The following is a 25965-nucleotide window of genomic DNA, read 5'->3' on the forward strand; positions in this document are numbered from 1 at the left end:
TAGGTGAGTATTAAAATGTTTATAGGGGAAAACTAAGTTATTGTTAATAAATATGCACAATTTTATATAGGTGAGTTTCAGTGCCTTGTTTCATGAGCAAGTTCAGTATTCACAAGGCCAAGAAGAGATAAAACTGCTTCAAACTGTCATAAGAATCGTGAAACATAAAGGCAAAATGAAAAGCTAGTTATCAAAGTAAATATTCATGGATAATGATTTTTAATTTATTAAATGTTGAGTTATTTGATATATTGAATTCTATGTAATGGGCATATATAAGGAAACCCAAGACCAAAATAATTTGTAGCTCTCAGTTGTCTCTGTGATCAGAGATTGAAAATATCTTTAGAATTGATAAATTTTAATCCTGTCGTTTAAGATGAGAAACTGATCAAATTAAAGATTTTGATGTTTTATTGTGGTAGATATTTTTTGTATCCTTTTCAGAGCAAATTATAATCATTCCTTTTGAGCTATATTTACCACTTTGGGCATTGTTCGAAGAACAAAGTAAGAAGAGCTGGTTACAGTTTCTCAACGGAAACATTACTCAAAATATGTTGGAAAATTGGACCAAGTTCACGTAGTCTTCTGTTAAATGGCCATGCTAGAAGTATGCTAACCGCTGCTTTTCTCAAGTCAACATGAAAATTGTATTCTTGAGTCCTTAGAATTTTGTGGGAGAAAGTGACTATTCATTAATCATGCTGTAAGGCAGTATGGACTTAGAGAGTCTGGGGTGCTTCTGAAATCTTTATTCTGATTTGTAATCTGTTGGAGTGTTAGTTAGTTGCTTGTCTCAAAATTCCATTCCAAGTTTACATCTGTTGATATTAAGAATTAAGTGTAATTGGATTGCTTTATATAAGGGATTTTTTATTACAATAGGTAGAGGTTTGAGCAAGTTTCCATGTAGTCAGTTGTAATAGTGAAATGGGGCTGTCAGATAATAGATGAGATGTAGGTAAAGAAGAATTTGAGGCAGAAACTTATATTTGACAGTATATTTACTTTGATTTTACAGGACTCTGACTGTGGAGGGAATACCGATGGAAACGCTCTAAGTGTTTCACGTTTTAAATACGACAAGATGTATCAGAACCGGGCAGCATTCTACCATACCCTAACACAAGAAAATACCATCACAGAAGGGCAACCAGGGCCTTCTTTATTTCACGGGGTAGGTATTACATCAGATCATAGGAATTTTAGTAAATAAATTATTTTAGAAATCATCTTATTCATAATTGTGTATGGAATTTCTAACCTTTGTAGTAAATCTTTTCTCCATAATATTTTCAGGTGAACGAAGCAGCAAATCGTAGCATGGAGGGTTCTGTTACTGTTGAAAGCATGCATAATTTCACGGAAGAGGCATTTCAGAACCCGTACTTTCTCTTCTCAAGTGCAGACCAAAACGACTGTCTGAGTCCCAAGATAAGAAGTATGGAAAAGAGACACAAGAGGCCCTATGCATGTACACAATGTAGCTATAGTACGACATCCAGGAGCAACCTTGTCATCCACATGCGCACTCATACGGGGGAACGCCCTTACTCTTGTCCTGAATGTTCGTTTTCTGCTTCATTCGAGTACAATCTTAAAGTTCACATGCGTATTCATACAGGAGAGAAGCCATTTACTTGCCCTCATTGTCCTGTCAAATTTTCTCAGAAGTCGCACCTCAAGAATCATATCGTCACTCATACTGGTGAGAAACCGTATGTGTGTCACCGGTGTTCAATGAGATTCAGCAGGAGGAGTAACTTGCAGCGACATATGGCCAAACATGAGTAGTTGGGTACGTGTTGCTGAAATGATGGCCATAGTTTTGATCTTAATGAACTGGTACTATGTTAAGAATATAAAGAAAGGATTTTATTTAATGTGTGCTTGTATATGTATGTAAATTCTAGTTGTTCCGACACAAATACAAACCCTTTGCTATTTATAGGGATGTACTTTTGCGGAAGCTGAAAGATGAGCCAAGGTAATTTTAGCAAAGGGTAACTACCTGATCTGCAAGTTAGCAGGGGTGGGGAGGTGGTGGGTAGCCGGCTACCCCTCTCTCTCACACACCTGGGCTGAGCACCCACTTTTCTTTCTGGCTCAGTAGAAGATGGTCACTGCTGTTGTCTCCCACGGTTAAGTCTTGCCATTTGATTGTTTAACAGTTAATTCTGTTTTTCTTATTCTTAAACTTATGATTTCGTATTATATACTTTATATGAAAACATGCTCGTTATGTTTTTATATATATTTAACCTTTTATTACAGTTGCTGTTTGTGTGACAGTGTAGTGCGGACTCTGTCTCCACTGCAGGGGTTTCGTCATTGTGTTGACACTCCTTCTCCCTTACAACTCTCCGAGTGGGATTCCCCATGCTCTTTGGCAAGATACATTCCAACAACGATAGGACAACATAGATGTATTTGCATTTCCCCCATTCTGTCTGATGAGAAAGTCCTGAACCAAGGCAGGATAAGCAAGAACTTATCAATGACTCTAATGGCTCCGCTATTGCATCACACAGAATGGTTCCCAGACCTTCTGCAGCTCCTCATGGAGATTCTGGGGTAACTCCCTCCACTACACAATCTACTCAACCACTTGTCAACATCTTCCAAAAAGCCTCGCTTCAACTTCACGGCTGGAAACTGTCCAGCTCCCTCTCTCTCAGAGGCTAAAAGAATGGCTGAACACCTCAGATGCTCTTTACCATCAGTCTACCAGGCAAAGTGGGCTGTTATTTGTGACTGGTGGCGTGGAAGGGGTATCTCTCCCCTCGATGCCTGTATTCTAATAATAGCGGAGTTCCTTGTACACCTTTCGGGAATAAATTCTTCTATCAGATTCGGCAGTCAAAGGCTACCACTCAGCCTTGAGTCCTGCTGAAAGGGATAGATATTTCCTCGTCGTTAGAATGTTCCTTACTCATTTGGAGTTATGAGATTAATTGTCCCCAGTCAGAAGTTAGACCTCTTCCTTGGAACGGGGTTCGGGTCCTTCAGTCTCTTAAGGGTTTCCCCTACAAACCATTATGGCAGGTAACAGATCGCCACCTTACCCTGAAACCGGCGTTCCTACTTGCTTTGCCTTCTGCCGTCAGTGAGCTGCACGGTCTATCTTACGATGTCTCCCTTTTAAGGAGATGGGGAGAAGTAATACTCAGCTTCGTCCCTGAATTCATTGGTAAGACTCAAAATCTGTGTGTCAGATCCTAGATTTGACCCATTCTGGACAGAGAGTCTCCGTTCTGTAACTGAAGATCCAGACCAACTGGTACTTTGCCCAGTAAGGGGTCTGAGGTGTTATTTCAAAAGAAGAGCAGCAGCTCGCCCCCTTTATGTCAGCACTGTTTGATATCACAGAGAAGGTCAAGAGGAGGGTCACAAGAAATACAATTTCTTCTTGGATCTCCAAGGTCATTAACTTTGTGCTTAATCCTGACCTTCCTCCACAAAAACGACCTAGAGTTCATGACGTTAGGAGCATTGCAACGTCCCTGGCATTCAAGAAAAACTACTTTGTGACGCAGGTATTACAGTTTGACATGTGAAATTGTTAGACTACCTTCACCGCCCAATACCTGCAAGACGTAACCCACCGGAACATTGATACGTTTTCCATTGGTCCTGTGGTGGCTGCACAAAATCGGTCTAAAACACCTCAAACTCCTTGATGGACAAGTAGCAGAGGATTGAGGGCTGATGTTACCCAGGTGAATGAGTAAAGGATGATTGGCTTCCTTCTTTTCACCTTCTTTCCCCCTGGAGAATTGGCACCACTGTACCCAGCACAACTAATCTCACCTCTCTGCAGGTAAGACTCATTTCACTTGTGCATCCTAAGTATAGAAATAATGCTTGCTGCGTCCTCAATACCCCTTGCGATGGGGACTATTGCGTAAAGTCTCAGTACGCTCGGATTCCTTTAACTCGAGTCATATTACTAAGACCAGCCACATTGCTAGTATCACAAGCACACAGCTAACACAGGCTGCTAATTGTGCATATCACAACTATTTTAGCAAGTGCAGGATTCCTACTACCTACGATCTAAGATCAAAGGAGATAGAACCCATGGTTAAATGCCAAAAGCCAGTTGGTGAGGGCTTCCTCCTTCCTAAGAGGTAAGTCATCCCTATAAATAGCGAAAGGTATGTAGTGTATTTTTGTCTTAACAAATGACAAATTTGAAAGTAATTTGTATTTTTCTTAACATACAAACCTGGAGCTATTTATACAAATTGGTATGCCAGCCCTGTCCCTCCAGAAGTCCTACCTGAAAGAAAAGTGGGTACACAGCCCAGGTGTATAAGTGAGCGGGGTAGCCGGTTAACAACCTCCTCCCCACTCTAACTAATGGTTTGGGGGTTACCCCTCACTAAAATTATCTTTGCTCATCTTTTCGCCTCGCCGAAAGTATAGCCTCATAGATAGCTACTGGTTTGTATCTTAGGAAAATACAAATTACTTTCAAATTTGTCATATTAAACGTGTGCATTGTATGTATGTGTGTGCATGTATATGTAGGAAAATTTAATGGTTGTATTTTCAGGGGTAATGGTTTGGGACTTGTATATGCATTTCATTTGGCGGATTACCCATTCATTAATTAGTTTAAAGTTTACAAAGCTTATTTTATTTTTTACTGAAATTTGAAAAATGGCTATTATGATAGCAATATTTGTTGCCTATTCTTTTATGAGTAGCTTTTTCTTATTTGTCCTTTCCCTTTTGTTCCTATCCTTGTTTTGTTTTCCTCTATTATGTTGCGTGTCAAGGGTATTTTGTGAAGTGAGGCTGTTAATACATTACCAACTTGGATTTGCTCTCAGTAGATATACAAGAGATTATCCTGAATGTTAGTGTGGTGCACTTGTGAGGAAAAATAATTTAAAGTACATGCCACTTTGCCAGTTCATTGTAAATAGAAGTTCAACAGAAGTCCTTGTACTAGCTTAGAGCAGTACTATTCACAGTGTCGGTGTGTATCCAATTGTTTATCGTGTATTGGAATTTGGCACGAATGGAATTCCGGATGGATACAGTAAGGAGTTTTTGTGTATCTCCAGTTAGTTCAGTACAATATGCAGCAGTTTTTCAAACATGTGACTTGTCCTTTATTGTAGTGTTTAATGGAACTTGTAAACCTGCTGAAGCCTGTGGGAATATTCAGCCTTGATAAATACCGTAAGCTGTCGGGCGGATTATAGATCCAAAGTTATGAAGTTGCATCGGTGTCATCATAGGTTGCTCTCTCAGGCTTTATGAGGTGCAAATTTAGGATTAAACTAGATACTTGTGGAGGAGCTGCTGTCTCCTTTCACTTACTGTCTTTATTGGTCTTTGTAAGACTGATTTCTGACCTGTTTACAATATAAGGTAATAAGCTGGTGAAGATTGACCTTCACAATGCCTGGAAGGCCATCTCCTGACTAAGGAAGCAAACTAATGCCATTCTACAAAAAAAATATACTGTAATGATAATGTTAAGTTTATATTTTTTTAATATGTAATTTGAACCTTGTTAATGAATAGAGGTCACCTTCAAGGTAAATTTAACTTATAGAATATTTTGCAAAACTTGCAATTACAGTACTGTACTCATTTCTCAAAGTACAGACTTTGGATGTTGGACTATATATCTCTAGTGTGATTGGTCTTTGAGTGCAGGTCAGTGCCATTTTGAGAACTACATAAGAAATCTCGTGTATGAAAAAGCAGCAGCAGTGCTAGAAATACTCTTATGTTTATGCATTAGGGAAAGGTTAGTATGACATTGCCTTCGTGTAGATTTTTGGGTTTCTCCTTTCTTTGGTATATCTTTCTTCTTTTTTTTCTACCAGATTGAAGTAATGAGCCTTTTTCCGCCTTGTATATACGTGCATGCATTTATAACTCGGTTGTAATTATTTACGTGCGGTATTTCTCATTTTTGCCTTCAGTAATTTAAAAATTAGGAGTGAAAAGTACTCATTCTCAAATTTATTTTTTCTAAAGTTTTTGTATATTGCATATGCAGCTATTGTAAATAATTATTTGATTCCATAATTCAGTTGTCTCCAAGTTGCAAAAAAGATAGTCAAGAGAACCATAGTTAATAAACTTATGAGTTATATGCTCAGGAACGACCCAATTACTGTATAACAGATTTTCAATGCTACGTTTCCCGAAGAAGCTGACATCCAGATATTTCTTTGAACCTCGTATGTTACAGCCCTGTTTACTGGAGTCCCCTGAACAACGGCTGTCGTATCTTTAGAATCTTCTTGTGTAATGGAAACTATGGTTTGATGAATCTTGAAGGAAAGTTTTTTCTTGAATATCTTTGGTTTGGGGAGTCTACAAATAAAAAAAAATTGTAAGGGATTTTTTTCATTTGTAGAAGTAAACCATTGCCACAATCTGACAATTTACCAGAAGTAATAGGCCTTAGTAAGGTGTTGGCGAAATACACAAGTTTATATCAAACAAAAGTCTGCCAAGTAAATATTCAGGTATTGATCTGTAAGGGATTGCAGACATAATAATTGTAGTATGAGATATATATTTGCTAAGATTTCAGTTCAAGGGGGTAGTTTTGCTTTGAGTTGGGCGGGTTAATACTAGTAGTGAAGAAGATCTTTGTCATATCTGTATTTTACTTTTCTTAGCTGTAAACTTTATTTTCTGTAAAAAGTATCCTTTTTGTATTACTGTATACTGTAAATGTTATAGGTATGAATAAATACAGTAATATAAAAAAAGCTAAATAAAATTTATATCATAAGAACAAGAGGGTTAGCAAAGCAGAACAGTTTAAACATTTTTTATAAGTATCAAGCATGGCAATGCAAGAAACTTGTGAAGTAGATAACTATTACACAAATATACTGTAATAAGAATTTCAAAATATTATTGGTTTAGAACCTATGAAGATATACCCCTCAATATCCCAATACCGGTATTTCATTATCATTCAATCAAAGGTTGGGGGAGGGGGAGGATGTGGGAGCACCTTTACAGGCAAAACTCGGTGCTTGCATAGTATCATAAATTAATTGGATAACAAATTAAAACAAGGTGTATACTGTTCTGACCGCTTTATCATTTAGAAAAAGAAAATATACATCTTGTATAGATGTTAATTGCAATATTACACTGAATAATGATAGAATCAATATAAATTTGTTACATAGAATTTTATATGTAGTACTGTACAAACCATGTTTTGTATTTGGCATTGTTATGCAGTTAATTTAATTTTTTTTTTTTTATGAAGTATACAGTAGTATTTATTTTCCAGATAGAATACCATATGATTTCTTCAAAGAATTTAAGTCTTGCCATTCTCCTGCCACAGCCAAGAAGACAATTCTTTTATGTTCCCAGTGCCGTTTTTGTTTAGTTTTTCTATGATGACAAGGTAACAACTTTATTCTGAAACTGTACTAGCATTATATAGTTGAGTTAAGGAGTAGTAAGAGATGCAATAGCATTGATAGGAGCAGCAGTAGTAGTAGCAATAGCATAATAGATTGTAGTTATAATATGTCAGTAGTATTAACATTTACATAGCATCATTGGATGAGGCTGGCAAATCTTTGCATAGCCTTGAGACTTGTCATCATGTTTTGTCTGTGCATTCCATGACTTGACCTTTAATTTTTTTTTCTTGTTTCTTATAATTTGTTACATTGGTCTCAAAATGTATATCTATGGATTTAAAAGTATTTTACAAGGGAGATGTTCGATATTATGTTATGCCTGCTGCAATTTCTTTTCCATGGGGTTTGGAAGGTGCCCTAGTTTTTTTCTTCTATTTTTATTCTTTTGTCATGATTACCCAAGCTGATCTCTCGATGCTGTTTCTTGTGTCCTTTCATGTCTTTCAAACATCTTGAGTGATGGAATCTTCATTACGCACTTTTAACTGCAAGTAGAAATTAGGCATTTTGAATGTCATATACTGTTTGTGTAAACTTTTAGAATGACATTTATCAATTAACCCAATTGTAGTCTGAAATATTCACCATATGTTAGTGCTAACAACATGTAGATATTATACACATGAATTGTAATTTTAAGTTCCACTTGGCTTAAGAGCATTGAAGAACAGCTGTTTTTACAAAATTATATTGAAATGCTCCAGAACAACCTTTTCCAGTGAAATGATGTCTGGGGTATTTGCAATGTTAATAGATTTAAGGTGTAATATGTAGTGCTGTATGTATTACAGAGTGTTCTCTGTGTCTGTTTCTCTTTTCTATGAAACCATTTTGTGACCTTTTCATTATCCTATTGTGACCAGGAATTTGCAACTTGGTTCAGTACAGGTAGTGAACTGAACTGTCTCATGCTTCAAAAGTTCAATTGTCGTTGTTGCAGATAAGGTTGACGCTTTTAGCGTCAAACATAATTTTTTTTTAAATGAATGTCACGAATGTGTTTCATGAGGTTGCACCCTGAGAATGGAAAGCTGTTTGTACTAGGAAGACTGCCCAGGTGCTAGTGGAACTAACAGGTTTTGTGAAAAAAAAAAACAGATTTCCTTTACACTTGCTGGCTTAGGACTTCCTGGAAGTGCTGAAAAGCTTGCGGACTAGAATTGCAGTTGGCTCGCATACTATAGTATGCCTCTCCCCATAAAAGTAATGGTCAAAGGTTTGTATTTTAACAGTCTTTTATTTTGAATAATGACTTTTAAGTTCAGTCTAGATTCAGATGGAGGAACTTTAATGGGTAGATTGCCAGTATATGTAGCAGGTTGGAAGTCTAACCCTGTGGTAGTCACAAATCTTACACTGAAGTGCAAAAATCTTTCCATGGGTGTGCAATTTTAATAATTTTAAGAAACTAATTAGTTTTGGGCATATACTTGTACATTATATTATAAGATATTAATCATTTTATTAAAGATACTATAGATTAAATTTTTCATGATTTTCCTTCTTAAATGGTAGAGTTCTGTAATGTATTGAATTAAAGAATCAAAGTATTTACTGGATGAACGTGTTCACATGAATACTAGCTTCTTATTTCACTTTGTAGCATTTATTCTAATTCTGTAACCAGTTACAAGGGATGGTAAGGCCAATTTGTAAGGTCACTTAATACATTATATGAATATGTATGGCCCACCTGTGTTTTTATATGCATAGATATTTGTGTAGAATGCAGTATAATATATTTTAAAGGTATGTTTGTTCCTACACTAACAAACCTTACCTATTTAATGTATGTGGATATTCTTTCTGCAAAGCTGGAAGGTAGGCCTTAGACTTATAATGTGAGGTGGCAACCCTATCTAACCACTGTTGGCAGGTGGGGCTGGGAAGTACCCAGCTACCTAAATCTACTTGTAGCTCTGTGTGCTACATCACTTTTTTCTTTTTGCTGGTAGAGAATGGACGTCTCCGCCCTGTCCTCAAGGCTTAGCCATACAGACATTTGCTTTACGTTCATCTTTTTTCTCTTGCAGGTGTGACTTTGTTTCTCTTAGACGCTCCCGTGCGTACCTGTCCTGGTCGGGAAGGTTGGCATTGCGGCACTATGTTGTGGGATGATACCGACCCGCTCTCCATCTGCCCGATGTGTGGGGGCCGCTGCGAACAGGGTTTGCCCTGTGACGACTGTAGGGAGTGGCATGCCTCCCAGTGGGAGAAATTTGGGGGTCGTAGGGAGAAGAAAGCCAAGTGAGATCTTTTTGCCCCAGGTTCTCCTCTGGGGCAAAAAAACCTTGGGCTTCTTTATGCACTCCTTGATCTCTCTCCAAAGCTCCTCCTCGCTTAACCTTCTTCTAGCAGGTGATCCAGTAGGAGCGTAGACCAATTTACTCCTTGGCAACCCTGGGGTACATGAGGGGTTGTTCATTCCCCTAGTGAAGTTCCATCACCTCCAGCCACCGTGGAGCCCTTTTCTCGTGCAGATGTGTTGCAGTTGTGGTAGTCTCGAGGTTTCTGCTCCCCCTTCGAAGGAAGCGTTGTTGTAACTCCTTCATCGTGGGGCTCAGAGAGATCCTTCGTCAGCGGCTTCCAACATCATTAGCCTTTCCTGGCTCTTCCATGCGTGGATGAGATGAACATTCTTGCCTGCCACTGTAACAGCCTCCTGCTTTCAACGAGTCCTCTCACCATCCTGTGACTACATTGTCACCTAACTCGCAGCCTCGTGTCTCCACCTGCAGCAGATGTTAGGAGTGATGATCTTCAAGTGGCCAGTACTTTATCTGCTTGCCACACTGATCGCCTGGTCGAGACATACCTCCTCCTCGTTTCCTCTGGATAATCACCCTTAGGACGTCATTCGCACCGATCCGAGGATTATCACAGAGACCGCAGGTCATCACGGTCTCGGCACTCTCATTCTCGAGCTAAAAGCTCATGATCACGAGGTAGACACACATTGGATCTTCAGGACGCATACTTCCAGATCCCAATCCATCCTTCTTCAAATAAGTATTTCTGATTCATAAACAAGAACAAACTTTACCAGTTCAAAGTTCTCTGCCTCGGTCTCGCAACAGCACCTCGGGTCTTTACCAGGGTGTTCGCCCTAGTTTCATTTGGGCTCACAAGAATGGCATTCGTCTCCTAAGATACCTCAACGACTGGCTCTGACTAGCAGACTCGGAGATGACCTTCCTTCATCACCGAGACGTGCTTCTTGAGCTTTGTCAGGGGCTGGGGATTGTGATGAATCACAAGAAGTCATCACTGCTTCCATCTCAGAGACTGGTTTATCTCTTTATGATTATAGACACCAACCTGCAAAAAGTCTTTCCATCAGACGAAAGTGTACATAGGGTGGGAGAAGTGGCAAGACCTTTCCTGAGACTAAAATCTTCCAGCCCGACAGTGGCTGTGCCTCATAGGCCATCTAACCTCCCTGATTGGTCTTGTTTCCAACAGCTGCCTCAGGATGATATCCCTGCAATGGCAGCTAGGATCTGTATGGAGCCATCACGCTGGCTCCCCGGACACCTTAGTTCCTATAGAACAAGACCAAGTGACGGATCTGCAATGGTGAGTGGCAGAGGAAAACCGCAAAGGGCTAGATCTTGTCGTCCCTACTCTGGACTTGCTTCTCTACACAGACGCATCAAAAGAAGGATGGGGGTCCCACTTGCAGCATCACACAGTTTCAGGCCTTCGGTCTGAGTCCGAAAGGTACCAGCACATAAATCTCTTAGAGATGAGAGCAGCCTTTCTGGCTCTCCATCAGTTCCATCCCTTGCTTGCGGGTCACTCAGTAGTGTTAATGAGCGACAGCACTTCAGTGGTGGCTTACATGAACAAGCTAGGTGGTACCTTTTCGCATCCCGTATGCCATCTTGCAGTAGAGATTCTACGATGGGCAGAAGAACATTTGGTGTCCCTATCAGCTCGCTTCATTCCCGTCAAGAGGAATGTGCTCGCGGACAGCTTGAGCAGGCCGACTCAGATAGGGGCTTCCAATGGTCTTTGAATCCTCTGATAGCCAACAAGTCCTGACTTTTTGGGGTTCTCCTGCTGTGGACTTGTTTGCGACGTCCCAGAACTTTAGGGTCCCTTTGTACTGCTCTCCAGTCCCGGACCATCAGGCTCTATGACAGGATGCAATCCAACAACGGTGGGATAGCATGGAAGTGTGCGCCTTTCCTCTGTTCTGTATGATGAGAAAAATGCTCAAAAAGACCAGAGCATTTAACAACTTAATGATGACCCTCATAGCCCTGCTATGGTATCATGCTGAATGGTTCCTGGACCTTTTTTAACTCGTAGTAGATCTCCCAAGAGAACTACCCCCACTACCAGATCTACTCAACATCTTTCACAAGGCCGTCTCGTCTCTTCCGCTTCACGCCTGGCGACTATCCATCGTCTCCTCCCTCAGAGGTTTTTCATAACAAGTTGTGAAAAGAATGTCAGGATACTGGCGGAAATCTTCTGCCTCGGTGTATCAGACAAAGTGGACTGTCTTCTGTGGTTGGTGTCGTGGAAGAGGTATCTCTCCCCTCGATGCCACTATTCCAATAATAGCAGAGTTTCTTCTGTACCTTCGAGAGGAAAAACTCTGATCTCAGCGGTGAAAGACTATCGCTCAGCCTTTATTATTATTATTATTATTATTATTGTTATTATTATTATTATTATTATTGTTATTATTATTATTATTATTATTATTATTATTATTATTATTATTATTATTGTTACTATTATTGCAAAGCTACAACCATAGTTGGAAAAGCCGGATGTTATAAGCCCAAGTGAGGAAAGGAAAAAAGGAAAAAATACAAGAGAAGTTTAAGAACAATGATAACATTAAAATAAATCTTTCAAATATAAACTATAAAAACTTGAATATAATAAGAGTATAAAAACTTCAAAATCACAAGAGGAAGACAAACAAGATGGTATAGTGTGCTCGAGTGTACCTCCAAGCAAGAGATTTCTAACCCAAGACAGTGAAAGACCTTGGCTATGGCACTACCCAAGACTAGAGAACAAGGTTTGATTTTGGAGTGTCCTCCTAGAAGAGTTGCTTACCAAAGCTAGAGTGTCTCTTTTACTCTTAACAAGAGGAAAGTAACCACTGAACAATTACAGTGCAGTAATTAACCTCTTGAGAGAAGAAGAATTTTTTGGTAATCTGCATTGTCAAGTGTATGAGGAAAGAACAGAATGTGTATAGAGTAGGCCAGACTATTCTGTGTGTGTCAGCAAAGATGAACTGAGCCTTAACGAGAGAGAGGGATCAAATGTTGTACTGTCTGGCCAGTCAAAGGACCCAATAACTCTAGCGGTATTATCTCAACAGGTGGCTGGTGCCTTGGCCAATCTACTACCTATGGAGTAGATCTTTCCTCTTTTTTGGAGATTTCTTTACTCATACGGAGTTATGAGATCACTTTCCCCCAATCGGAGATAAGACCTCCTCCTTGGAATGTGGTTCGCATTTTGAGATCCTTAAAAGGCCTTCCTTATGAACCATTACACCATGCAACAGACCGTAACCTCACTTTGAAGACGGTGTCCCTACTCGCTTTAGCTTCGGCAGAGAGAATTAGTGAACTTCACGGTCTCTCATACGACGTTGCCCATTCAAGGGAAATGGAGAAAGTGACACAGCTTCGTCTATGAGTTTACTGCAAAGACTATAAATTCGGGGGGACTGAACCCTAAATTCGGGCCCTTTCAGATGAAGAGTCTACACTACGTTCTTTAACCAATTACCCAGATCAATTGTTACATGCACAGTGAGGAATTTGAGATACTATTTTGAATGCGCTGCAGCAACTTGGTGCCAGCTGTCAGCCCTATTCGTTATCTCGGGTAGAATTAATAGGAGGGTCGCCAAGAACACCATTTCTTCATAAATTCGCAAAGTTATAGACTCTGCTCTGAATCCTGATCCTCCTCCAGCTCGAAGACCTAGATCTCATGATGTCAGGGGCATCAGTGCGTCTCTGGGATTTAATCGCAATTTTTCTGTGTTGCAAGTGTTACAACCGGGCGTATGGAAGAGTCAGACGACCTTCACCACCCACTATCTTCAAGACATGACCCAGAGAAGACTACGTTCTCTGTCCTGTGGTGGTTGCGCAGCAAATGGTTTAAGAATACCTCAGGCCCCTTGTTGGACAAGTAGCAGATGGTTGAAGGCATTGGTTACCCGGGTTAAGTCTGGGGTGAATGAAAGTGTCTGGTTCTTTTCCTTTCTTTATCTTCCTCTCTCTTGGGGAGCAGCGCCATGGGTCCTACTGCAAGTGGGCTTTAACCTTTGCAGGTAATAATCATTTCCCTTGTGTAATTTAGTATAGTCTTTTATTGTAATATATTTGTACACGTCCCCAATGCATCCCGTGAGGTAAGCATTGGGAAACATCTATACATATACTGTATGTGCAATATTCCTATTTAAACTTGGAATATTCTTACTTAGACGTTCATATGCTATCTCTCACAACCAATTAAGTTGTTCAGGCCGCTGTCATTCTTACTTTGTATTGATAAGTGAGGTGGCAAGGTTTTCCTCTGATACAGTCTAATACTGTACTAGGGATACCCGTGTCAGTGACTAAGCTAGTAATCAGACTTACTATCCACCTAAGGGTGAGTCATCCATATAGATAACAAGTTTCTTTTGTGTAGGAACAAATGACATTTGGAAATAATTTTTATTTACTGTATCCCTAACTAATACAAACCTGTATTTATTTATATAAATTATCCCTCCATCACCTGTGAGTAGATATAGGTGGCTGGGAACCCCCAACTACCCTCTCTGCAGTGTTTAGGTAGGGTTACCACCTCACATTAAAAGTCTAATGGCTACTTTTCAGCTTCACCAAAAGAATGTCCATATAAATAACTACTGGTTTGTATTAGGGAAAAATACAAATTATTTCCAAATTTGTAATTTTTGATTTAATAAATACACTATAAACTTCTACCATTGTAAATATATTGTATACAGTAATTGAATAAATATATTTTTGCAGTTAGTGTAATTTAGAGAGTGAGATAGTCATCATTTCTATGAACCTCCCCTGATGTTCATATTAGTTCTTTTCTAGAAGCTCGGTTTAATTGACAATTACCCGGAAACTTTTTTTTTTCAATTGAGAATTACCCGAAATATTTTTTAATATTTCCATTTTTTTCCCTTTAATAAGCACATGCCCTTAGTAAAGGAATGGGAAATGCTAGCAGTAAGTGGTAAGAAGTCCAGAAATGATGTGCCCTTTCTGTTTCTCCGCTGTCACAGTTTAGTTCAGACTTTTACAAGAGTGTTCACTATTGCTGCACATTAAGATGTCTTCTCAGTGTTTTGTTAGCAATTTCTGTGAAGTGTTAAAGGGAATTGTTTCTGAGATCATGATTTGCATTCTCTTTGTGTATCGTGCCAAGGGCAATATTGTTTATTAAAATAAACATGAAGTGTGTGCTTGCCTCACGATCCCTCATGGAAAGTATGTTTCAGTGATTGCTGATCAAGTTAAGATTTTGAGGCCATTAAGGGAACTTGCATTTAGCAGGGGAAAATCCAGGAAAAGTGAGTCGTTGATTATACCGGAAATGGTGACGGTTATAGCATGCCTTCACCTTTAGATAATTCACATAACTAGCCAATATTGATAATGATGAGCTTCAAAAGTTTGTGACATCACTAGCTTTCTTTGTTTAAATCCGAAGTCCAGTAAATAGTCTCTTAAAGGAAGAAATTCTGATCATAACTTCCCTGTTGCCAAACCTAACCTCACTTTGAGCGTAGTGTTAATAGGATTTCTTTCAGTAAGGGTTCTGAAGGCTTTTTGCGCAGTACAGATTCACAGCCTTTTGCTGAGCCTCATATTCTTCAGTTACTTTAGACCATTTTACTACTAAACCCTTGCATTGCCATAATCCTATAGTCAATTTGTTTTAGTGAGGCAGATTTGCACCGACTCGCAGGGGTGCCCTTTTCGCTCGGAAAAGTTTCCTGATCGTTGATTGGTTGGACAAGATACTTCTAACCAATCAGATAGCTGGAAACTATTCCGAGCTAAAAGGGCACCGCTGCGAGTCAGTGCAAATGCACCTCATAAAAAAAACTTGAGTTTAGTCGCTCTATTAGATCACTAGATTTTGAGGCAGAAGTCTGAGTGGGTGTCTGGATTCCAGTATCCCTCCACGCGCTAAAGTAAGACCTATCTTAAAAAACTTGTAATACATAAGTGGATAGTGTGGCTTATGTGATTCTCTTAAATCTCAATGTGGTAAACCAAGTTTCAACTAAAATCAATCATTTGCATTGGGTTCATGGGTGTTTTTGGTGACCATGCATTTTTCGTTGCTAGCAAGCTCAGCCACCAGCTCATCACAGGTTTACTTTAATTGACTAGATACAAACACTCATGCCTTTATTACCCTTGCGAGCCTTACTATGAAAGAGATTTAAAGTTTATTTTTGGTTCTTAATATTCAGCGAAGAAATATATTTAAAGATAATAAAAGTGTAATACTCGTAATGATCTATTGTTATTACTCTAGAGGAGCCATTGCTTAGACGCTTAGCCTTTCATCCCTGAACCTTAGCATATGCACAGCACTAACATGCCATTTATAAGGCATAAGTTTTAGAATCAAGCATAGAGTAAAATCTTGCAGATAAAACTGTCTTTGTTCCGTAACCGAAATACAAACCACGCTATTTACAAAGGGTATTACTTTTAGCGTAGCTGAAATGGCGAGCCATTAGAATTTAACGAGGGTGTATTACCCCCGCGCTAGTTAGCGGGGGGGTAGGGGAGTGGTAGCTAGCTACCCCTCCTCCCCCTCACACACAGGTGAATACCCACTTTCACTTTTGGCTCGGACTGTGACAGACGTCTCTGTCTTGGTCCTCGCTTGGCAGCCATTGTCTGTTTTGTCTTTACTTAATCGCTTACTTTTCTTTTACTCAATATATATGTAAACATGTTTTCATGTTTGTATATATATTTGAGTATAGAAATAAGTAAGTTTCCTTTTCAGATGTGTGTGTGTAGTGTACGATATCTACGTGGAGGCCTCGGCAGTTAGGCCACCACGGCCTAATTTTATGGGTTGCGATCGAGTTTGACTTCGGTCTTTCTCTCTCTCTCTCTCTTGAGGTCGTTCACCCTTTTACTATGTTTTACTACGCCCTTGTAGCTTCCTTCCCGTGTGGGTGGGGTTGCTACGCCGTACATTTTGTCTCAATTAGTTTATGAATCTAATTGTAGTTGTTAATTTTTCAGCTTGTAGAACGATTCCTTTCGGGGTTTTCGTTTTTTCTTTAGTGTTCATTCATTTTTAAATTACATAATTACATAGTTACATAATTATAATTGTTATAATTCTGTTTTGGTTACAGCTCTCCTTCCGCGAGTGTAAGTGGTTGTGAGGGCACGTGCCTGTTGTGTAATTCTTGTTCCTTTTCCTCGGGATTCCTCTTCGGAGCCTTCCCGGGGAATGAATGTGTACTAATATTATTTGTTTTATTTTTTTACAGTTACCGATCTAGTTCGTTTCTGTAATATAGCAACGGTGTGAGCTGTCTGGTTGAGTCCTGGGGATTCGGCTGTTGCTGCCTCCCCCCTTGTATTGTCGTCAGGGGCGTGTCTCCTTCTACTGGTAGTACTCCCGTGTCGACGGACAGCTCTCCAGTTCATTTTAGAACAGTCAGGAGGCTTGCCTCCTTGGGCGGATAACTTTCCTTCCGAGGGAAGTTTTTTCCTGTCCAGGCTTGAGCTTTTCCTCTTTTGGGGGGTTCTTCTCTTGCCTTTTTTTCGTGCGACTATGCTCTTGGTGCTGAGCGGTCGCACCTGCAGTTTCGCTCAAGGGGCTGGGCAACTGCAGGAGCTCCTCTTCGGAGGATTGCCCCTCTTAGGTCACTGGCTGACCAGTCTCTTCCACGAAGTGTTTCTCTTTCGTTCGCGAGAGAGTACACTCATAGAGACTCCTCTTCGGAGGTTTCTTCTGTTGCTGTTGCTGTTGGCCTCCCTCGCCGTAAGGCCCTCCGTCCGCCTCGTCGTAAGGGCCTCTCATCTCCCTATAAGGGTGCTTGAGGCGCCTTTTTGAATCTCCGTTTGCAGCCTACAACTTCTTTTCTCGATCTTCCGTCTTGGTGCAGATGGACAGCAGTCTAATCTCGTCTTCCGACGGGCAACGGTCTTCCCGACGGACAACGGTCTTCCCGACGGACAGCGGTCTTCCGACGGACATCAGTCTCCCGGCGGACAACGATCCCTTCGGGGCAAAGGGTTGCCCCCACGGGGGTTCTTCCCTTGCGTGTCAGGGTTTCCCTGCGCGCCCTTCTGTTCGTCAGCGCTCTCCTGTTCGTCAGCGCTCTCCTGTTCGTCAGCGCTTTCAAGATGATCTTCCCTGTGGTTCCTGTTACGTGCCCTGTGCGCCCACGTTCGCCCTCGCGATCTAGAACTTCGGTTCAGGTCGGGGTCAAGGACTCTTCTTCTTTGCGCAGGCTTCCACGCGTAGCCTTCTGCTCGTCAGCGATCATCAGCTCGTCAGCGATCATCAGCTCGTCAGCGATCATCAGCTCGCCAGCGATCGTCAGCTCGTCAGCGATCATCAGCTCGCCAGCGATCTCCAGATCTCCCACGTGTGTTACAGCTGGCACGCCAACGTTCTCCAACACTTCTGAAGGAACATGGTTCGCCAGCTACTAGCTCAACTGCGGATGCTGATCGCCATCGCGCGACCCTCAACTGCAGATGCTGACCGCCATCGCGCGACCCTCAACTGCAGATGCTGACCGCCATCGCGCGACCCTCAACTGCAGATTCTGACCGCCATCGCGCGACCCTCAACTGCAGATGCTGACCGCCATCGCGCGACCCTCAACTGCAGATGCTGACCGCCATCGCGCGACCCTCAACTGCAGATGCTGACCGCCATCGCGCGACCCTCAACTGCAGATGCTGACTGCCATCGCGCGACCCTCAACTGCAGATGCTGATCGCCATCGCGCGACCCCCAACTGCGGATGCTGATCGCCATCGCGCGACCCTGAACGATTGCCCGCTTACGCATGCTGCTCCTCATCGCACCACCCTGAACGATCGCCCTCCTGCAGATGCTGATCACCATCGCACCCTTTCACGCGATCATTCACCTGCGCACGCTGCTCGCCATCGCACAACCCTGAACGATTGCCCGCTTACGCATGCTGCTCCTCATCGCACCACCCTGAACGATCGCCCTCCTGCAGATGCTGATCACCATCGCACCCTTTCACGCGATCATTCACCTGCGCATGCTGCTCGCCATCGCACAACCCTGAACGATTGGCCGCTTACGCATGCTGCTCCTCATCGCACCACCCTGAACGATCGCCCTCCTGCAGATGCTGATCACCATCGCACCCTTTCACGCGATCATTCACCTGCGCATGCTGCTCGCCATCGCACAACCCTGAACGATAGCCCGCTTACGCATGCTGCTCCTCATCGCACAACCCTGAACGATCGCCCTCCTGCAGATGCTGATCACCATCGCACCCTTTCACGCGATCATTCACCTGCGCATGCTGCTCGCCATCGCACAACCCTGCACGATAGCCCGCTTACGCATGCTGCTCCTCATCGCACAACCCTGAACGATTGCCCGCTTACGCATGCTGCTCCTCATCGCACAACCCTGAACGATTGCCCGCTTACGCATGCTGCTCCTCATCGCACAACCCTGAACGATCGCCCTCCTGCAGATGCTGATCACCATCGCACCCTTTCACGCGATCATTCACCTGCGCATGCTGCTCGCCATCGCACAACCCTGCACGATAGCCCGCTTACGCATGCTGCTCCTCATCGCACAACCCTGAACGCTCGCCCTCTTGCGGATGCTGATCACCATCGCACCCTATCACGCGATCATTCACCTACACATGCTGCTCGCCATCGCTTACCGCCAGCGATCTTCTTCACCTACGCGGCAGCACGATCCCTCGCCGTCACGCCCATTCGCCTGCGCGCCCGCGCGATCGCTCGCCTGCGCGCCCGCGCGATCGCTCGCCTGCGCGCTCGCCGGCGCGCCCGCGCGATCGCTCGCCGGCGCGCCCGCGCGACCGCTCGCCGGCGCGCCCGCGCGACCGCTCGCCTGCGCGCCCGCGCGACTGCTCGCCTGCGCGCCCGCGCGACCACTCGCCTGTGCGCCCGCGCGACCATTCGCCTTTGCGCGACCGTTCGCCCTCGCGCGACCATAGTTCGCGGCGAATTCCACAGCCGGTGGTAGCAGCAGGGACGCGTGCTCCTAGGCGGCACTCGGGATCACCTCCATCCAAGCACAGGTTGGTAGTGCAGGACGAAGACAGGTCAGTACAGCATTCTTCCCACCTTCTTTTCAGGCAGGAACCGTCGTGTCCTCTCCAAAGGATCGCCCGATCCCTTTCACCTTAGCGAGGATTTCGGACTCTGTGTCCTTGGAGCAGCAGACATGGTTTGATCCGCTGGCACGGGCGTTAATGAGGGTTATGAAACCAGCACTCACCGGCCAGGATAACAAACCAGCGGCTGTCTCTCCTAAGCTGAAGAGAAAGAGAGGAGTGGACTTCGTGGTGACTTCCCCCAGGGCGAAGTTGGTTCCCAAGAGGTCGGTCTCGAGGGTCCCCTCTCCTGCACGAGTACTCTCTCCTTCTCCCGCCCTGGAAGGATTTTTGGCGGGGGGGCTTTCCGTTGAAGATTTCTCCATCGGACAAGGGGTGACTGCTTACCTCTTCCTCTGGGAGCTTACCAGGTTCTTTCCCTCCTCGGTTACGGCCCGAGGTTTGGTTCAAGGAAGCTACAGGAAGATCAAGGGTACTTTCCTCCTCTCGAGCTCAGGCACCTTGGCCTTTCGTCGTTAAGTATCTACTTGCGGACAAGCTCGATGTTTTACCATCTGGACGCACTGACTGAAGGCTTCCTTCGGGTGTCTCATCTGTGGAGGTCAACGACCTCAGACACCCTTCCATCCTTGAGAAGAGTTTTGTCTTTGCCCAAGGACAGAGACTTAAACATCTGCTGTGCGGAGTAAATCGACTTCCGGTTTCACTCCTCCAAGGCGCTTTCTTCCAGACTCTGCAGGGCTCCAGCTCCCTTTTCTTTCAACCACGTCGGCCTAAGTTATCGGCTACGACAACTGGGACAAGGTGTCCAATTGCAGTTTCCTCCTGTCAGGAACAGATGGCACGGGAGACTCCCCCGGGGGGGCATAGTCCTAAAAGGAGTTCACGAACTCTAGGATTGCAGGTTTTTTCGCTGGGAGGATGCTTAAGGTTACTCATCCGAATGACAGCTTCCCGATGCCCATTCCCGCACAATCTCTGTGAGTAGCCAAGGATATCGCGCCTGCCGTCTCTGTCAGCGAATTCAGTGTCTCTGAACCTCTATGCCATAGCATCAGCAGAGTTGCCCGGTTGGGCAGAATGATCCATACCTTAGGCGAAGGTCTTCCTTAGGATCATCGACGGCTTCACCCCCGGCCCCCTCAGTCGATCCTTTCTTGTAAGGAAGGATCTGAGAGGGGATGTCCATAGTCGACCTCTCAGCCCTGATCAAGTTTGTCGAACAAACTTCGGCCAGCGTAGACCAGCAGAATCGATCAGACTGGTAACGAGGCGACAGGACTCCTTTAACCCTGGATCGGAAGGACGGGTACTTTCAGTTTCCATTCCATCCATCTTCCAGGGTGCTCGTCGAATTCAGCCTAAACTGCAAGTATTCCTGCTTATGATGCAGTGTGGCTATCCCGCCGTGGCATAGCAGGTTTGTTTCCCCAGAGAACTCTCCCTGCCTTCCTCTTGGCCGCTCAGGTGCAGACTTCCGCCTCCTCTGCTGTTTGGAGGGCTGGTCAACTCCGGTAGGCTCGGGTTTCGACCTTCTTCAGCGCCGGGAAAAGCTTCCGAATGCTGACCATGAGTGTGGGCTCATGGTATTTTGCTTGGAGCCTTCTCTTCCTCTGCCTCAACATCTGGAGTATCTGGCCATGATATTGAGTCAACCGCCTTACCACGTTGGAAACCCCGCTTCTCGTCCGTCCAGCGAGGTTAAGCAACGTCGGCACTTGGATGGGTGACCACCTGGGGACGCCAGATTCTGTTACCACATCCTCCGAGCCTTCCTTTCGGTTGACTGTGGCAAGACTGAGGAGAGTCGCAGTACCTGTTCTCAGTCAAGCAGAGTTTTCAGCCCTACCTTGGAACGTTTCCTAGTTCTTCTTTCCTCATTGACCCGTTTATAGTCCGAACGGTCGCCTCAGGATAAGTTCCATGTGGGGCGATCCAAGTTCCGGTGGCTTCAGGCAATGTTTAACCGGACTCCCTGGCCCTATGGGACCAGCGGAACTATTAAACCTGCAATGGGTGTTGACCTATGGAGCCTCTTGATGGTAGTGGATATTCTCGTCCTTTCCCCACATTCTTGATGCGGTTCTCGGACTCGTCAAAGGAAAGGGGGGGGGGCATGTTCCGGTCCAGGCCTATGGTCAAGACCTGAAGGATACCTCTCCATCATTCAGGCAGGCTTAAGGGCCTTAGTCTGGCCCCTCTTCAGTCCTACCGCTCCTGCCAAGTCGCCCCGTTGCGTGTCGACTTCATGCTAACCAGCAGGGGACGCATTTTCACACCTTCACATCTTGCAGTAGAGATACCGGGATGATTGAGATTCTCTCAATTCCACCATCGGCTCTCTCATTCCAGGCAGGGGAATGTTTCTCTCAGACTATCCAAGCAGAGCCTCATAGAGAGAGTGTACCTAGGGGTCTTTGACCTTGGGTAACCAGCAAGTGCTGATCTGGGGGACCTGATCGCGACAGCTTGGAACCTCAAGCTTCCGCTAGTTTTCCCCCCAGTCTCAGACCCCGAGACTCTGGCAAGATGCATTCCGGTGATGGTGGGACAACTTCGACGCCTGCGTCTTCCCTCCTTTTTGTCTGCGGACAATGGGTCTCAACAAAACCAGGTTGTCTGTCAACCTTTCAATGGGAGAGCTCCACTGGGACTATGCGCAGAACGGTTTCTGGACCCTCTGCTTCCCCTGACGGAACTCCCGGGAGAGCTTCTCCCACGGCGCAGGCTACTCAAGCAACCACACTGCGACATCTCTCCCGAACCGGGGCGTCGCTTCGGCTTCATGCCTGGAGACACTACGCTTCCTCCTCTAGAAGAGACAACCCGCTACAGTCGCGGTACGGAGGTCGCGTCATCTGCGATAGTCATCCACAGGGGTCTCCCAGGCAAAGTGAAGAGTCTAAGGTGGTTGGTGCCGTGGGAGATATACCTCTTCCCGTGAGGCCTCTTCTCCAGCAATAACGGTCTTATTGCCTTTCGGCGGGAGGAAACTCCTTTCCGCTCTTGGCAATGAAGCCTGTCGCTCAGCCTTTCCCTGACCTTCAGGCTTAAAGGAATAACTTTTTCCTGCCCGCTGGATCTATTCTCGCTCATGCGAAGCTACGATCGTCCCTGCCCTAGTCGGAGGAAGACCTCCAACTTGGAGCATGGCTCGGACTTTTAGTCCTTTAAGAGATCTTCTCAAGACCCTTTTACGACAGGCCTCGGATTGTATTCCGCCTGGGGTCTTCTGCTCACTCTGGCCACGGCCAGTGTGTAAGCAATCTTCTTGGTCTCTTACTACTCCCCCCCCCCTTTCTAAGGAAGAGGGGAAGGCAACATTCAGGCTCGCTCCTGAGTTGTTGGCTAGACTCAGAATCTGAGGGTCCCGACCCTTCGGTCCGATTCATTCAAGATTTTGAGTCTCCATTCTGTGTCTGATGTCCCAAGACCTTCTCTTTCTTGCCAGTACAGGAATCGAGAGGTTAGCGCTGGGAACAGCTGCAGTTTGGCCTCAGTTGCAGCCGATTTGGGAACACAAGGAGGACATGGGGGGAGAGTCACCAGTATACCTCTTCAGCCCGGACTCAAGGACATTCATCTCGACCTGTCTTCAGACCCTCCCCCGTCACGTCGCCCTACAGCACGATGTTGGATACATCGCAACGTCCCTCGCCTTCGAGTAATACTACTCTGTGACGCAGGTGCTACAAGCTGGAGTCTGGAAGCGTCTGATGACCTTCGCAGCCCGCTTCCTGCAGGGCGTGACCCACAGGAGTCTCGATACGTTTTCTATCGCTCTGTGGTGGCTACACAACAGCTGGTCTAACCTCAGGCTCCTTTTTGGACAGGTAGCAGAAGGTTGAGGGCATTGTTATCAGGTTTTAGTCTGCATGAACGAAAGAAGTATGTCTGGCCCTTACTTCTTTCTTCATCATCCCCTCTACGGGGAAGCAGCATCCTGGTCTCTGCATAGCTGACCTCGAACCTCTGCAGGTAAACCATGCTTCCTTGTGTTCCGAGTATTGAGTCAATACTGTCGCGTCCCCCATACCCTGACGAGGTGGTATTGGGAACGTCCTAACCCAGAGTTCCTTCTGGAACTCCAGGTCAACTGCCTAAGACGGGTCACACTTCTTCCTTCACACACAAGCTTACGTAGGCCACATGGTTCCTTGCGGTGCAAGGAACTTGTGAGGTGCAGGGACTCCTTTTCTCGAGTGCGACTCACTCGGATTCTGAGTCCCCGGGTAAAGCCAAAGCCAGTATGGCTGGGGACTTTCCACCCTTCCTAAGGGATAAGTCACCCTTTGTAAATAGCGTGGTTTGTATTTCGGTTACGGAACAAATGACAAATTCGAAGATAATTTGTATTTTTCCTAACCATACAAACCTTAGCTATTTACACATATTTGCCCGCCAGCCCTGTCCCCCAAGACAAGTCCTACCTCTAAGTGAAAGTGAGTATTCACCTGTGTGTGAGGGGGAGGAGGGGTAGCTAGCTACCACTCCCCTACCCCCCCGCTAACTAGCGCGGGGGTAATACACCCTCGTTAAATTCTAATGGCTCGCCATTTCAGCTACGCTAAAAGTAATACCCTTTGTAAATAGCTAAGGTTTGTATGGTTAGGAAAAATACAAATTATCTTCGAATTTGTCATTTTTAATTTTCTTTTAAATTCTTTTCACATGCACCTTTTTTTTTTTTTTTTTTCAAAGTACTGCATTCAGAAACTGCTGTCTAAAACTATACAGTACTATATATATTTCTCAATTCCCCCTTTACATTCTGAATAAGATTTGTTGAATTGTTATTACTTCAATATTACAAAGAATAACTGCTAATTTTAGTTTTCTTGAGTCTTTGGTGCCTCAAAGATATTTTGACATATGAGCCTAGTCTGTTACCTAACTGTGTTATAAATTTCTTCATAATGCTCTCCTTTAAGCTTATCGTTATAATTAATAAATCAAAAACCTTTGTATTCAGGGTTTGCAAGTCAATTTACCATTTGCTGTTGAGGGAGTGCCTAATGATCCCGAAAGTGTTATTTAAATCCTTTTGCAGTTAATTCTAGTCTTTCAGAAGGATTTTTTTTTATAGCAGAGAAGGCTATGCACATTGATTTTAGAGTGAATCATGACACTGCTACCACTACAGGCTTTGTCTTTACTACAGCCTATCGAGTTATTTTGTATTATATTAGGAATTTAAGGCCAATAATTCCTTATGTGGTACCTCAGAGATCCATATAGTTCTCGATTCAGAAAAATATTTCGGACCTAATCTACCGTTTCAAACCCTAAGCCTACTCTTCGAGTGATAACTAGTGGTTTTAATGCACGGTACAGTATTTACCAAACTTCTTCAACAGTGAAACAGCACTCCCATATTTCTATCCAAGCTTTTAGACACCTAGAATTTGTGAGGTTTATATCTCTCTTATCAATAATGTATTGAAGTCCAAACTTCTGCTGATCCCTTATGTACTGAGATGTTTGTCTAGATATTTTGGTGGTACTCTTGTGAATCAAGTGCTCCTTGCTTATTCCCACCATTTTCCATGGTTTGGTAGATGTTAAATAAGTTCAGGATCTCTATGAATAGCTTCTGGCCACAGGGATTGGTCTACAGAGCTCTGCCTATTGTTGTTGTAGTGTTCAAGGTCGCCATACAAAGCCAATCTGTTTGAAACAACCTATCTCAGAGGTAATTCATTCAAACTCATCCATGCGACATCTGACTGCATGGAGACTATCCACCGTATCTTTGGAAACAAAGTGTTTTTGAAGCCCTCTGAACTGCCTTACAAGTTCTAAAAGACAGTCTACAAATAATCTTTATCAAAAGACAATGGAATTTTTATTTTAATTGGTGCAAAGCTAGGAGTCTGTCAATGACTCGCAATAGCTTGGATAATATTTTTAGATTTTTAGTTTTTTTTCTTATATCAATCATTAATACTGTCCTCAAGGATCTAAGATTAGATCTGTCTTCAGATATTATAGCCAATGTATTTAGATCATTTGGTATTGAAAGTATTGGTTTAGATTGTTTAGTACCTGCATTGATAGTATTAATTCCAGACTTGGCGAAGCTGTGTCGAATAGGGACAGAGTTTGGAAGGGTATGCGAGGTAAAAAAGTTGCGAGTAAAAGTAAGGTTATGAGGTG

The 25965-nt window shown here is 43.8% G+C and overlaps 1 protein-coding gene across 6 annotated transcripts in view; it reads left to right on the forward strand.

Annotated features, from left to right (window-relative positions):
* LOC137624481 (uncharacterized) overlaps window positions 1-25965 on the forward strand; it is a 123987-nt gene that overhangs the window by 79194 nt on the left and 18828 nt on the right. For 3 of the 6 annotated variants that reach the window (XM_068355257.1, XM_068355262.1, XM_068355259.1), the window contains exons 5-6: window positions 1025-1180; window positions 1303-2600. In XM_068355257.1, the coding sequence (XP_068211358.1) occupies window positions 1025-1180; window positions 1303-1797 (651 nt within the window). In that variant the 3' untranslated portion in view covers window positions 1798-2600. Of the gene's footprint in view, window positions 1-1024; window positions 1181-1302; window positions 2601-7291; window positions 8892-25965 lie in introns of those variants that run through there. The other 3 variants (XR_011040734.1, XM_068355258.1, XM_068355261.1) reach the window with 3 other exon arrangements.

This window comes from Palaemon carinicauda, chromosome 31 (assembly GCF_036898095.1).
Source record: "Palaemon carinicauda isolate YSFRI2023 chromosome 31, ASM3689809v2, whole genome shotgun sequence".
NCBI classification, from domain to species: Eukaryota; Metazoa; Arthropoda; class Malacostraca; order Decapoda; family Palaemonidae; genus Palaemon; species Palaemon carinicauda.